Below are 15,807 nucleotides of genomic sequence, written 5' to 3' on the forward strand. Positions count from 1 at the left end.
GTTTTCACCTTTGTGATACTGATCCGGTAGATTGGGTGGGGTTGGTGCTCTACATAGTTTATTTAGCTTAATAAATAGGAGCATTTTCTTAAGCCATTAGGGAACACTGAAGCCTGGTTTGGAATTTGTAATTAAGTAACTAAATCGGGCGGACAAATGTAGTGGAGTAACAAGTAACATATTTGGGATGTGGTGGAGTATTGTTCTGGAAGTTGCATACAATGGAAATACTCAAGTACAACACCTTGTTTGTACCTGAGAGAATAGACTTTCCCACCACTGTGTTTAGTATACTATTCTTGAAAAACATGTTTGCTCACTGGCAGATTCCATTTAAAAAATGCAAAGAATCTGAGTTTAAAATGTAAGGAATCTGTGAATGTGCAAACAAGATTTCCTAGTTTTGTTTTCTAGAGTTTATTATCCTAATGTCCGCACCTCAAATAGCTATGTGCTTCTCTGGTTATCTATTTTTTATTTGCTCTTCATGCAAAAAAAGAGAAGCGTTGATCAACCCACAGCAGAAAAGTGATTGAATATTTGTTTGTTTTTTTAGCTATTGGTGTATTATTAGTGTATTGTGTTTTAATACCCAAGAAATAGTACTCCAGAAGAAGGTTCAAGTGTTTACACTGCGTTATGAAGATTGGTATTCAGTTAATATTTATGTATGTTAGTACATGAATTCCTATAAATGTCTAATTACAACCTTGATATTTTTTTAGCTGCTCTTTAAGTGAAGGTGAATGCACAACAGTCACTATTAAGGCATGTTCAGAAATTGATAAACACAAAACAGGGCCTATACATAATATAAAAGTCTGGTCCAAAAATATTTAAATTACAATAATAATTTAATAACAAATGCTACCCTAGCAAGCATAGAAACTGGAACACGCATTTTTGCAAACTGCTACATCACCTTATATGAACAACAGCGCTAAGATATGCATTTCATCCAAGTCATCAAAGACCGGTAATTACTGGTAAATCTCTACCAGGAATAATTTTACTGATTCAAGTAGGAAATGCACTCAGAAATGTGTGTCCACTGTGAACATGGTGACAGTGAAGTTTCCATAACAAAGGCTCGGAATCCCCGGGGGTCTGTGTTGATCACCAACAGATGGCGCATTTTTCACAAATCTGTCTCGACTTCAAAAGTAACACCCTGTGTCATCGGCCTGAAAGCCCAGCAGTAAGGGTGCCTCTGCTGTTTTATTGAACTCAGCAGGATGCAGTATCACATCAACACCAATATGCACCCTGTGGAGTCAACAGCATGCTCATGTCTGACAGTGAGCGACGCCCCTGTCACCCTGCTCTCATCAGCACCACCATCATATTCCAACACCCAGCTTGGTCAAGTCAAACAATCACAGGACGAACAAAACAGGAAGTTCAATTATATTCCATTTAATAGCTTAACAATAGCATAATATCTGAGATTTTTTTATTTGAGATTTCAGCTGACACTCCTCCAAATAGTTTGATGATTTTAGTGAGCTTGTTCATTCATTTCATGTTCATGTTCATCATCACTGTTTACCAAAGCCTTAGGAGACATATTCAAATTGCTTATTTTGTAGCCTACCACCAATATGTCCAAAATCCAAATATCAATTTACAATGACATAAAACATATAAAAGCATCAAATGCTCATAATTTATAAGCTGGATCCAGGAAATGTTTGGCATTTTAACTTAAACAGTTAATCTAAATCTATGCCAGTTTACTTTTAATTAAATTTTTTATTTGATTTGCCATCTAATGACATATAAGAATTTCCACAGAGAATTACATTTCCCTATTTAGAATTAAAATAATTAATTATGTGTTACTGTCAATTAGATTGTCAAGATGTATTGTTTTGTTTTTGAATTCATCTTAAGCGTTTAAGCCTAAACATGATGCATTTATTTTGAAAGAAATATCCGGAATTGCTGTCCCGCACACTACCTAACTTGACTCTTGTCCAGCCTTACAGGGCAGGCTCCTTTCCCTCAGGATGACTAGGAGTGACGCAGGGCAGACGAGAAATACTGGGTCCTGAGGGGAAGAACAGGGAGACAACGGTGGTGATGCAGGGAGGAACGTAGCTTTAATTTCACAGGTTCAAGCCCGATGCACGGCCTTATTGATGCCTACACAGAGGACATGAGAGTCACCTAAACGACGCCTTTTCTGTGAGAGATAACAATAAGGCATAATCACCTCATCCTTGGGGCGGATCAGTTTTGGATACACTCGCAGGTAGGCTTCATCACGCCTTGTTATGACAGTTGCTGATTAGCCTACTACAGCGGTTGCTTTGATAGTTATGTTTATTAAATAGCAATATCATATAGAAAAGTAAAAAATAATGTATTTTTATATTAATGTATTTGACAGAGATAGATTGAGTCGTCAGCTATTATCAAGAGGCTGTGTGATGATTTGCTTTAATTCCTTCAGCCACTCGGTCACGATTTCTTACTACTGTAATCAGATACAAAAAAATCTGCTCCTAATTGATAACACAAGGCTTTTTTCTCTTTAGGTAACATTGATCCCTGTTTCTGCACATGGAAACGTAGCCTAGTCATTCCATTTTCTTACTGAACGCGAAGTTGTAAGTCGCATCCAGTTGGAGGATATTTGGACACCTCTTTCCGTTATTTCACTAAGTCTCCATCATGAACTACCTGCGTCGACGACTCTCGGACAGCAATTTCATGTCCAACCTGCCTAATGGCTACATGACCGATCTCCAACGCCCCGAACCGCCGCAGCAAAGCCCCGCAGTGTCGCCAGGGCCGTCGGAGAGGCGCCAGTCCACCAGCCAGCAGCAGCCTATAGGTGGAGGCTCCGGCTTCTTCTCGTCCATATCAAATGCTGTCAAACAGACCACAGCTGCGGCGGCTGCGACCTTATCCGAGGCAGCGGACCGGGCAGGAGTCTCCAGCAGTGCCAAGATCCTCCTGGTTATCGACGACCAGCAGACCGACTGGTAAGAGCAGTGCGCATTGCCTGCGCGTCGTCTAGACAGAAATGTGTGCCAGACCGTGGGTTGCAGTGGCCTAACATCTAGAAGGTCATATGATTCATCCAGTGCTCTGAGATAGCCTATATCACGTGAAACACCACCTTGGCATCTTGCTCAGACTTGCCTTCTGCGCTGATAGTGCCATGGCAAAAGTGCCACAGACTGAAGGCGGGGAAGCCATTTTCATTTGAAGATAAGCTGTTGCTTGTGTCAAAGTAATCTTGCATTCTGACATTAAAATGCTTAGGGTGATGGCATTGTACTAGGAATGTGATGATGCCACCATGATGATGCAGGTATTTTCAAATCCAATGGCTGTCAGGGCAAGTTGTGCACAAGGAAAATATATGCTCCAGGTTTGTACAGCCTTCTCACCAGTGCACATTGTGCATGCTCATTAGAGCTTTGCACCCAAGACATAGGTGATAAAACACTACACTATTGTCTCTGAATGATACCCTAGGTGATAGTAAACTAAGCAGATATGTAGTTCTCCTATTCTGTCACAACAGGAAGGGAATGTGGAAATTTATACTTCACAGGGTGGATGTAAAATGCAAGTACCGGTTTTTATATACCAATGTCTTTATGTATAGACAAGGTTAAAATAATGTTACTCAGGCTACTTAATTTACCTTAACCTTTTTGTTTATGTTGCATGGTGCCTTCAAAAGGGCTGAAACTGCCTAATCCCAATGCACTGCCAGCACTTATTACAGTAATAACAAAATCTAGCAGCAGCCACTTATAGATAGCTGTGATACCATAGCTGTGAAAAATAGCAATTTGTTCCATTGATGTCAGCTTATTTTAGGTATTTGACATCACATTTTCATTGGCCAGTAGTTTTCTGCAATGCTGGAGAAAATGTCAGCTGTCAATTAGGAGACACTTGCTAAATGCAATGTATGTTTGTGTCTGGATACAAACAACTATTGGATTCAAATCCTCATTTCACATGCAGGGTGAAGGTCTTCAGAGGAAGAAAGGTCCACGGTGAATTTGACATCAAAGTAGAACAGGTAGGTGTTATGTGACTATTTACTTTATTCTTTGTTAGCGTTCCTCTTTACTCCCCGCCAGGAGGACAAGAAACCAGACTAGTTAAAAGAAACCAGCCCATTTTTTCTTAGCCTTGTGACCAGACTGTGAACCTCATTTGGTTATACATCATTCTTTCATAAGACTTTAGTATTTTGTGTTTTGTTGATGGATAACCTCATCTCGGATGTTTTTATGTCAAGAGCATGTATGGTTTATTTTTCTCTGTAGATGAGTGCATTGTCATTGGCATTAGGAGTTGATTGTATTTATTGCTGGTCATTCTTCTCTCTAAAAGCATAAAAATGTCCCTGTGCTCATATTATGCATCCTTTGTCTTCACTTTGATCCTATTTTGGTTTCATATCTTTATTTTCTGAGGCAGTCTCATGTGTAATTCACTTGGTGAGTCATTTTGTTGGGTAAATCTTATAAATTTGTCCACTTGTATCTGAGGTGTACTGTTCAAAAACAGTCTTGATACAAAAATAAAATGATTTGCGGTTTCCTCTTCAAAAAATAATAGATGAAACATCCAATATGGGAGCTATTACTGTGATCATAGGTAAATGTCCCAGCGTCTGTTTTGGATAAATCTATTTTGTTTGGCAACAAAGCCATTCTGTGTAATGCAAACTTTTTATTGTAATCTCTTATAAAGATAAATAAGTTATTTGTGTAGCCTAATAACTCACCAATAATCATCTTGGTAAATTTGGTTATAGTAATGTATAGCCTTATAAGAATATTCATTAATATAGTATGTGTCATTGGCTATTTATGCTGTAATCCACCAAACCAACAGCACTTTGAAAGTTTTTAAATCTTTTTCTCTGCCTGAGGCATTTTCCTCCCTTCCTATTTTTGTCTCTGCTTCATGTTGAGCTTACGTTTCAATTATTTCCCCTGTGGCTCTAAACAGGAAGAGCGCACTTCTTCAGATAAAGTCTCCCATCTTGTAATTGTTCCCTATTCAACCTGGCTCATGTAGAATAGGTAGTCAAACACTACCCTCCTGCTCAGATCACAGTGTTTTATATGGCGTTTGTTGGGGATTGACTGTGACATTGTCCTTTTAGGCAGAGTTCTCTGAAATCAACCTGGTGGCCAATTCCATAGGCACCTACAATGTGGACATTGATGCGATCAGGAATGGGCACAAGGTTACTAAGTAAGTACTTTGTAAAATATTCTAGTTAAAAAAAGTTTGATAATCCACCGTGCTGCTGCAAGTTACAGATTATGTTGAAATCTACTGAAATTCCACTATACCCTGAATAGAAGTTCCTCATAACTGCTAACTGGTCTGGCAATGCAGTTTAATATTTTCCTAATGTCCTCTGTCCCAGGTCATTTAAGCCAGACTTTGTGCTGATCAGACAGCATGCCTTCAGCATGGACAAAAATGGAGACCACCGGAACATGGTGATTGGATTGCAGTATGCTGGACTGCCAAGTGTTAATTCTTTGCACTCGGTCTACAATTTCTGTGACAAACCATGGGTGGTAAGCATTGTTTAATTTAGCTATATAAACTTAAAAAACTTAAATTTTGCATTACAAAGGCTCCATTCTAAATATTTCTGTCTGTTTTAGTTTGCGCAGATGTCTAGACTCCACAAGCAAGTGGGCCCAGAGGAGTTCCCACTGATAGAGCAGGTTTACTATCCAAACCACAAGGAGATGGTGAGTTCTTTGCCATCTGCTCCCCTCCCCCTTTCCACTTGTTCTGGTGGGTATGTCTTAATGCTACACAACCCTTAAAGAGACACACACAGACAGTCTGTCCCTCTCAACTGGTCACATTTTAGGAGGGTAATTCACGTCCGTGTACATTTTCAGTCTCATGTAGCAGCAGAGATTGATCAAATTTTTGGGGAGTGTGTTTTTTTTTCATTCCGGGTAGAGGCAGAAATTTTATTATTTGTGTGCCGTCACTGTCAATACAGTTAAATTGAGTCTGTTGGTGCTGAGCAGTCATCTCCACCCCTGCAGTCACAGGCTGACAGTACTCGGCTGGCTTTCAAGCCATCAATATGAATCTGAATTTCCTACAAAAATAGAGGAGGGGTGTTATGTGTGAATTACTTTTTATTGAAATGGAATAAACATTAGTGTTTTAATCATTACACTGCTATAATGAAGTTCATTTGAGACACCCGAGTATGTGATAATGCTCTTGTTTCAGATCACCTCTCCTCGGTTCCCTGTAGTGATAAAGATGGGCCATGCTCACTCAGGAATGGGAAAGGTAGGAGTACTCAAGTGTTGGCTCAGTTCAATATGAACACAATATTTCTGGGACTGATGTATGCCAGTGTATTTATATTTTGACCTTTTCTACCCCAGGTGAAAGTGGACAATCAATACGATTTTCAAGATATTGCCAGTGTTGTGGCACTGACCAAGACTTATGCTACTTCTGAGCCCTTCATTGATGCAAAGTATGATGTCCGCATCCAGAAGATTGGGGACAATTACAAAGCTTACATGTGAGTGAAATTAGGATTCTGTTGTCTTCAGTTTCAGACTACTACAAAAGGGCCAACACACTGGTATGTTATTATAGCAAATGAAAATAATGGTACATGAAAATCATTGTTTAATTCTTATTAACAGGAGAACATCAATTTCTGGCAACTGGAAAACCAACACTGGCTCATCTATGCTTGAACAGGTGGCCATGTCAGACAAGTAAGAGCTCATAAATGCAGATAAGATCAGACTGTGTATCTTATAATGTCTCACTGTGCTGTTATAGCTATGTTTAACATCTTATAATTAGATACAGGCTGTGGGTGGACTCTTGTGCTGACATCTTTGGGGGGCTGGATATCTGTGCTGTGGAGGCTCTACACGGTAAAGATGGCAAAGACTACATTATCGAGGTACTAAAGGCACTATAATGATATCATGGAAATATTTATCTTCAATCATAAGGGAAATCCATTAAATCCATCATCCATGTTGATTTTTAGGTTGATGACTGTTCAATGCCACTGATTGGGGACCAGCAGGAGGAGGATCGTGTTCAGATTGCAGAGCTGGTGGTGTGTAAGATGAACCAGGCTGTTCCTCGCACTTCAAGCCCATCCACAGTCCGTGCCACTGCAGGACAGCCAGCACAGGTGCTCAAACAGCAGATACTCCAAACTTGCTCCAGTTATCTAGCACCTTTTGTAATTTCCCCGACTTTTATTACGAATATATGTCAAGTCAGGCATGTTTCTATTTAGGGTGCACATTACACACAAGATTTCTAAGAACATCTTACTTTAAATGGGAATATGTAAACAAAGCACAAAAAAATCAATAGGCACAGTAGGCATAAAACTTACATAATTATAATAGAAGGGTGATACCAGATGTACAATATGTACTGCATATATATACAGACTATATGTATCAACAGGTTATGAGTGAACACATACAGTACATGTCCAGGTATATGTGGTGTATATCAATGCAATGCCTTAAGTATCATAAGAACATTTAAGTCAGCAGTTAGTGTAATGATTGTAGAATTGCAGATTGTATTTCTACAGTCTTTGATACTAGGCTTGAGCAAAACTTCCTGTCAAACTTTTTTTCTAGAGCATATCATTAGCTATTTATTTTTACTTCCTTGTTTGATCAATATTTACTTACTGCCCTTTAACTCCTGGGTGTTTTGTAGAAAGCAGTGTCTCCTCAGCCTGTCTCACAGCCCAGAGTACCACAGGCTCTACAGCGCCCCTCTCCTCAGGGTAAGAACTTGACTTATTCACAATAACAAAAAAAGTGAAAATGACACCATTTGTTTATGTTTACAAATATTTTTTATTTATTTACAAGACAAGGCGTGAGTATTAGGAAAGTATCTGAATGCTGCTTTTTGTTTTTCTTCTGTAGGGGGTCCTCAGCATAGTCCCCCATCTCAGCAGCGCCCACAGCCTCAAGGCCAACCTCCTGCCCAGGCACAGCAATCTGCTGCCAGCCCTGCTACCGGTGACCCCAGTGCCCAGGCTAAGGCTAGCCAAGGACCTGCAGCCCAGCCTCGGCCACCAAGTCAGGGAACTCCTCAAGGCCAGAGACCTCCCTCTGGTCAGGGCTCTCCTCAACGAAGCCAGGGAGGTTCACCTCAAGCTCAGAGGCAACAGTCTGTCACTCAGCAGCAGCAGAAACCATCTGCAGGAGGCCCGGGCCCAAAACCCCCAGCAGGCCAACCACAGCAGCAGAGGCCGGCCCAGCCCCCTAGGCAGCAATCACAGGGGGGACCACAGCAACAGAGGCCTCCTGGCCAGCAAGGTCGTCCAGGAGCAGCCACTACCCAGCAGCCCCGTCCTGCTGCTCAAGGCCATGGGGCCCCAGGGGGACGACCACCGCTGCAGCAAAAGCCTCAGCCCCCAAACAAGCCCAGTCAGGACAACCCGACTATGGGCAGCTCTCCACAACTAAAGTAAGTAATTATATGATACTTCATTGGGGTCAGTTTCATCTCATTTTTCATAAAGCAAACCTTACAGCTGACCTGAACAGAAGATCCTGTCTTACTTTTTGCCTGCACTGAGATACGCATGCCACATGGGAAGTCTACTCATGCTCTTCATCGATGAATGATTCACCTGAATGTGCATGATTTATTGATTATTACATTTTTCAGTCCTTCAGCAGCAGTTTCACAAAACATACCATTTCAGATTGTCTGGAGAGAATGTGATACATTAATACAACAACAAGTGGAGGCTGCCTTGCAGCAGCACAACCATAATAGATCACATTTGCCAAAATCCATGTTCTAGGCCACATGTGACCAAATTCTATAAATCCTACTTTTAAATCAGTTTTATCTTTGTATCAGGCCATTGATATAGTTAATTACTCTGTATGTTTTAAACTTTTATATACTTTCAGATGTTGTTTTTTAATCAGACCTTTTCAGTTGACATGCTATTGTACAAAGCATTAATTTATAACAGAAATATCAATTGTGCTATATTGATTTGAATAATTCTTGAAACTATTAAAATATGCAATATTATTGTTATATTATATAAATAATTTGGGGTGGATTAACATATTTGATTTACTACTACCGAATTTAAACCACTACATTAAAACAAATTCCCACTTACATTTCATCTGTATTTGTTGAACACTTTAGATATTTAGTCAAAGGTTTTCGCTGCAAAAAAATCTGTATGATTGCTTCTGCCTTAGTGGTCAATACATTCTCCAGCTGATGGCTTTCATGGACAAATAGCACACTTGTCATCAGTCGCTGATAAAAAACCCCAACATGCATCACTTTGCATCCAGAAAAGTCATTCACTATTCATATCATATCAAAGCTAACTTGAAATGATAAGGTAATACTGAATGACCATAGAGAATGAATGCGCTTTTATCATCTTTTACTGATCCTTTTCTCTCCCGTCTCTCTCTCTCTTTCTTGCCGTGCTCCAGTCTTTTCGTCCCATGAGTTTGCTGCATGACTTTAATAGCCTCTCCCTCTCCTCTATTGCCATTTCCTCTCTTTATAGCAAGTCCCAGTCTCTTACCAATACCTTCAACATTCCAGAAACCCCAGCGCCACGAGCCAGCCTTAGCCAGGACGAGGTGAAGGCTGAAACCATACGCAATCTACGCAAATCTTTTGCCAGTCTCTTCTCAGACTGAGACGGCATAAGCCCCCCTACTCTCCTCCTACTGACAGAAAGATGGACAGGCAAACTGAAGGGCAAGATTCCCCCAACTGACAAGGACCAACACAATGCCGCCTCCAATTCATGTACATTGACCCTGATATGACAATGTGCACACTTGAAACCCACTGCCTAAATTGTTAAAACCTTTTGAAATGAACAAAAAAGTAGAATACACAGTAAATTTAGGCACTGATGTCTAAAACATTCCTTGCCTTGCCTCGAGCTTAAGTAAGTCATCTACTATTTGTGTCACACAAACAACACCACGCAAAAGCCTGTATATGCATGAACACATACACAAAAATAAAGAAACAAAACACAAAACAAACACAATACTGCTCCCACTTGTTTGTTGGTGCCGTATAGTCATTGTGATCTCTATGTTAGAATAACGGTTGGTTTGACGGCCAACCAAATGAATTAAGGGACTGTACAAAAATTATTGTAGAGGGGACGAGGTATGAATCGTATATTTGATTTCATTAAAAAGCAAGGGTCTCCCCAGTGTTATTCAACATCTAAAAATAATATATTTATAACATAATAAAATAGTGAAAATACAGCCACTCTATTTTTTAATAAAGAGCTGTTTAATAAACTGTTACAATAGCCACAAAAGCTCTGAGCTGAAGGGCTTGTGCACTGCAATATTTTCACCCCACTCCATATCCTCTGCATATGTCAACAGGCCAATCCATTGCACACATTAAACAACATCTGTTAGATTTAACTTGTTTTATGTACCCTCACAAATATAAAATATTTGCTCTCCCAACATTTTGACCCCTCCTCCCTGTTACAATACCCCCCTTTTCTGAACCCCTCCACCCCTAATAGTTTTTGTACAGTCCCTAACTCAGCACAGCTGCGCACATATGATGTCCAGTGTTAGCTAATGCGAGATCTGTTCGAGCTGTTGACCGCTCATGGTGATGTCTTAGCTGCATGTCAACAGGAGGCAATGGTTGCATTTTCCAACCCCTGACATTGGCGCTTGTAACTGTGTTGTCACATGTAGTTGAATTAGTTAGCAAATTAACCTAGTAGGTGTTGTGAGTATGTTGTTGCTGCCACTTTTCTTCCCATTTTCAAAAGCCCGAAAGCCCTCCACCTTGAAAGCATGCCTTACACAGACAAGAACGTCAGATCAAATGGAGTTGTCTCAGGGATGTCCAATTGATTGTGACACTTGTATGTGGGTGAGGGTCTTCCATTACAGTTTTATTGTGGTTGTTTACCAGTAATGAAGGAAAAGCATGCATTTTAATGAGGTAGAATGTTTTTATTATTTCTGATGCATTTGCACACAGAGTAAACTGCAAATATTATACTTGAATACAGTGACACCGACTGATGTATAAAGTCTATATTTTCAGGTTTATTCCTCCGCCAGTTGATAAAGCAACAACTTGGTGTTCTGACTCTTGGGTGCTGCTGTGTCTGGGTATACAGATGTGGTATATTAGGATACAGCATAGGCAGGGTTGGCAACTGTCCAGGTATAGAAAATTTTGATTATGTACAGACAGTGTCATTTCATATTTGCTTGATTTCAAAGCAATGCAATGTAAAACTTTGGACTGTAAACTAGCTACAAATTTAATGGATGTACAGAAAGTTGGTGGAATATGGCAGGTTGATTTTAGGGTTTAGCAGTTAGTCAGTGCATTGTGATTTTGCACTTGAGTAACTCTAACCCTGAGTCTGTATCATACAGTGCATCAGAGTTTCTGCTTTCATGTATGCCTCCCGGGTTTTAAACGTGTTGAAAGTCTGTAAGAAGAGGCTATACAATACAGAAATGAAATAATGTAAAGGTACAGGAATGTCAACTGTGCACCTCTGCAGTAGATTGAACATTTCCTGCCACACCTCCTTCGTACTGACAACCCTTTCTTTGATCACTACTCTGAAAATCCCAGCTGTTACTAAAAAAACAATTCTGTTTGCAGGCACTAAAATGTCTTCCAGAAGGAGTGCTTTCCATTTGAATGTGGATGTAGTATGGCAATATCATGCTTTTTAGAGAAGACCCAATAGCCAAAAGTATAAAGGAGTCCTGGTTCCCTTGCAGATTCTCCATGCTGCCTGTGTTTGTCAGTCTATTTGTGTAGCCACAGTGACCCCTTGTGCTCAATGGTGCATAAATGTGTGAATGTTGTTCTGTAACTGTCAAACCAAATAGATGTGTTGTACAGAGCTCTGAGTGATGCAGATTGTCACCTTTTTCCCTTGCTGCTATTTGTGCTGTTGATATTATATATCTCTTTAAGTTTTTCTTGTTTTTCTTCCTTTCCCTTTCAAAGTAGGGATTTATTTGGTTTAAATTATTTTGTACATGCTTAATTTTTTTCTATGACACAAAACTATCTGGGGCTTGTAAAAGTTTATGCATTAGTGATTTAGGGCTTCATTTTGAAATTTTAAAGTCACTCAGTGTGAGTACATGGCTTTCAGATTCATCGTGGCACAGCCTATTACCAAGAGAATCAGTAAGAGCCTTGTGTAATTGTTACTGAGTGTGTAATTTATAAAAATGAGCCATCACAATTAGCATGGATGGTTAACTTTGAAAAATGTCATTCTGTCACTCAGAGGCCTCCTGGCCATATTAAGACATACCATTTACCATGGCACCTCCTGAGAAGTGGGAAATAGTTTTATGTATTTATGTTTTATATTCACATTTATTTCTTTTGAAAAGTTTACATTATTTATGGTGAATATATTTGACAGTGAATGTACGTTTTATTTTGTTACAGGTAGTTTGATAGATTGTTTTCTAAATGCATTGTATAATCATTGTGAAAAGATTAAATCCTTACAAATCTGAGTGGAACTGATTGTCAGTCGATGCCTGCCTGAATCATAAATGTAAGTGCAAGAATCAAAAAGCTGAGGTTTTTGTCAATCAAAAAACAAGATACTACATAATGTAAATCATGGTGGATTATTGAATTAAATGTAAAAAAAAAAAAATAGATTTGATGTTATATGCAATGTAGCTATATTATGTGAAAATGAGTGTGTTATTAGAACATGCACATGTCTAATAAAGTCTATGATCAACAATGACTTATTGATTTATTTATTATAGTTGACTGAACATGGAACAGTGAGTATTTCAGGTTCAAGTTAATAATAATGTCTGGAAGAGGGCTTGATCCTCTGTTTAAAGCAATAAAACATTCTGTGAAATTGATAATGTATGCAACTGTAAACTGAGCAACAGTGCAAGCTAATGTGACCACAAGGTGGTGTGGGCCTGCAGTCTGACTACCATAACCATTAATCAGGTTATGTAGTTCATTTTACACTGGTGTTATGAGCGTACCCTTTTATGTTTTTTGTTTTTACGTCTTTATGATCGGTTTGATTAGAACTGGAAGTGCATCCGTCTCACACAACCAAGTAAAAACACGTTCAGTTCAACTGCTTAGAATATTATCTGTTTTTTTTGTTTTTTTTTTACAAAATTAGATGTTAGTAACTTACTGACTATTCAGAGATTGATCGATTGACGAGTTTTATTAGAGTTTCGTCTTCTACTGTGTTATAAACTCCAATGAGGTCTCATTTTCATTGTGTCTCCTGAGGCATACAATTTAATGTCACAATTCTGAGTCATAATCACATAGAAAACACAAATACCAATGTGTGCATAATCCTATTAAACATGTCCCTAAACACCACTCACCATTCATGTTGTTTGAGAAAAAACACACGTATTATATTCCAGTATCTTTTGGATATTCATTAGGTCTGCAAATCTGAATGCAGCAGCTGCAGCTGAGAGAAGCCAATAGTTTTATGCACCCCACAGTCAAAAGAATCAGTGTTTCATTGCCTTGTTTTGTACAAATCAATGACTGCATCTACAGCTGAAACAAATACATTAAAATTTAGATTTTGTACTTTCTCCAATTATAAAATGAATTGCCCTGTCAAAATGGTTTTTGTTGGTAGGCTTTTGCAGTGAGGGATAGAGCTCAATTTTAATCTCTAAATGGATCACTCAATTTCTTTTTCCCTTGAAAGTTTTTATTGGAGACAAAAGTGTCTGGAGTGCAAAATGCAATTTGCAAGCAGGATGTTATATAGCAGCTCGCTCATGAAAGGTCAGTGTGGTTTTAAAGTTCTGTCTGCTGGCTTGCATCTCTTATCTAGATGCCCTGGGGGCCAAACTACTCTCTTGTAACAAATCTAGATTTGATCAGCAGTTAAGATGCTCATCTGATCAGGAAAGACATGATTTCATATTAAATGTGTTCTGGAAGATAATTACATTTTACTTTATGGCATCTAATATTTGTAAGGTCAGCATAAGTTCAAACTGTGAGTGGTGTGTGTGAAAGAGTCAGTTCTTTGCTAGGACCTTTGACTTTAGGGTTAGGGTTAACCCAGCAGGCTGTTTTGGACATAGTTTTTCACCCTCTGGCAAACTAAGCCACCCATTCACGAGAAAACAACAGAAATTGTGATTTTCTCACTACAATCATTCATGTGAGGTGTTGTGTAATCATTCAAATACAACTGGTATGACTTTGCAGGTCACAAATAAAGGATTCAAGAGTACTGCCATCGTTTCTCTTGTTCTGTTATGGACAGAGAGAAGACAAAAGGGGAGGGGCATTCACGACTTCTTCTCTGAGCCAGGATATTTCTAGAGCTGACCCATTTAAACAGCCCGAAGAAGCTGCGAGCACAGGTGCATCTGGATAGCAACTGCCAACCAGAATGTGTAATTACATACATTAAGTGTCAAAACTAATATACACATGTTGGGTGGATGGGAAATATTGCAGGCCGGGGCAGACAAATCACATTTGTTTAATCCATTTCAGATGGTCAGACAGAACACATATAACCAAGTGTTCTCAATCATTCACATTCTTTTATGAAAAGCTAATGTCAGTTCACAATTCAGTTGTTTTATTCAGCAATCAGATGGTTGTCTTTGAATGGGAAAGAGTGGCTGTTACAGCTATTATACAAGGCCTACAGCCTTGCACAATTAGTGCAACTCAGTACTGCTTTGCATTGTACTGCTGTGGGATGGAGAGTTAGAGATATCCATATTTACAGGGACCTCATTGATTCTTTCTAACCGAGGAACAAAAGATTTGTTGTCTGTCCAGTCTTGAATAGCAGGACCTTGATTACAGCCCTGCATTATAAAACTTCCTGCTGACCTCAATCAGTGTTTGAAAATATGATCTGCTCATTTCACTTTAACTGTAATATAACTGCATTCTGTTTCTATGTTGTTACATAACAATATCATAGTGACAATGCACCACAAATAATTCACACCGCCAGGAGCCCTCAGAAAGAAACTGCACCCAGCAAGAGGCCCGTGTCTTTGTTCCAAATGCTTTTCCCCTTTAATAAAATTGCACACATGACTGAATGATTCCTTAGCCAAAATGGCAGATGATGAAGGATGAGAGAGGAGTGTCGAGTAAAGATTTAATTAAGACTCACCATGGGATGTCTTACTGTGACTCCAGAGACCAGGACAGAGGAGTTTGTGTTTGCTCAGTGCAGCTGTGAATAATATCTACACTATACTTTGACCTACATGTACTGAGAGGAGGATCTGAGAATATGCCCACATGAGCGCAGGTCTTTCTTCCTGTCTTAATTTCACCGTGAGGCTGCCAGAGGGGCTCTCCTTATGGTAAACCTTATATTATCTTCCACACTCTGTGTTGCCACTAAATGTACTGTCGATGTAAAGCTGCACTGCTGAATCCCTCCTGCGGTGCGTTTGCAGATTGTTGGGGGTTTACAAGCAATTTTCGCCTCCCTTCGTCTTATCCTCGTGACGTAGATTTTTATGGTCTCCATGGAAGACTCCCATCAGCACTTTACTTCATTCCCTTTGAAATCAATTCAGTCTCTTTTGCTCCTACTCAGTGTGGGTTGCCATGGATACCGCTCCCAAATGGTCTGGCTGGTGCATGAATTTGTTTATGAGTGTTACTTGGAGTGGATTGGAATGTTCTTTTTTGTGCAGCCAAAATAAACACAATTTGCTAATTAAGCATAGG

General features: G+C 39.4%; 1 protein-coding gene across 2 annotated transcripts; it reads left to right on the forward strand.

Annotated features, from left to right (window-relative positions):
• The first annotated feature begins 1,961 nt into the window (after positions 1-1,961).
• syn1 (synapsin I) lies at positions 1,962-12,829 on the forward strand. Of its 2 annotated transcripts, none has more exons than XM_038704672.1 (14): positions 1,962-2,254; positions 2,541-2,990; positions 3,991-4,048; positions 5,147-5,238; positions 5,417-5,573; positions 5,664-5,753; positions 6,256-6,318; positions 6,417-6,559; positions 6,687-6,761; positions 6,853-6,955; positions 7,046-7,195; positions 7,744-7,813; positions 7,959-8,505; positions 9,590-12,829. In XM_038704672.1, the coding sequence occupies exons 2-14, from the start codon at positions 2,677-2,679 to the stop codon at positions 9,723-9,725; spliced, it is 1,998 nt and encodes a 665-aa protein (XP_038560600.1). In that variant the 5' UTR covers positions 1,962-2,254; positions 2,541-2,676; the 3' UTR covers positions 9,726-12,829. The 2 variants fall into 2 exon arrangements, with proteins under 2 accessions (XP_038560600.1, XP_038560601.1); XM_038704673.1 differs by having other exon boundaries at positions 1,963-2,254; positions 9,628-12,829.
• Positions 12,830-15,807: the final 2,978 nt, after the last annotated feature.

The sequence above is a fragment of the Micropterus salmoides genome, unplaced genomic scaffold, assembly GCF_014851395.1.
Source record: "Micropterus salmoides isolate LMB-PRFRI ecotype aquatic unplaced genomic scaffold, ASM1485139v1 Ms_hic_scaffold_7, whole genome shotgun sequence".
Lineage (NCBI taxonomy): Eukaryota > Metazoa > Chordata > Actinopteri > Centrarchiformes > Centrarchidae > Micropterus > Micropterus salmoides.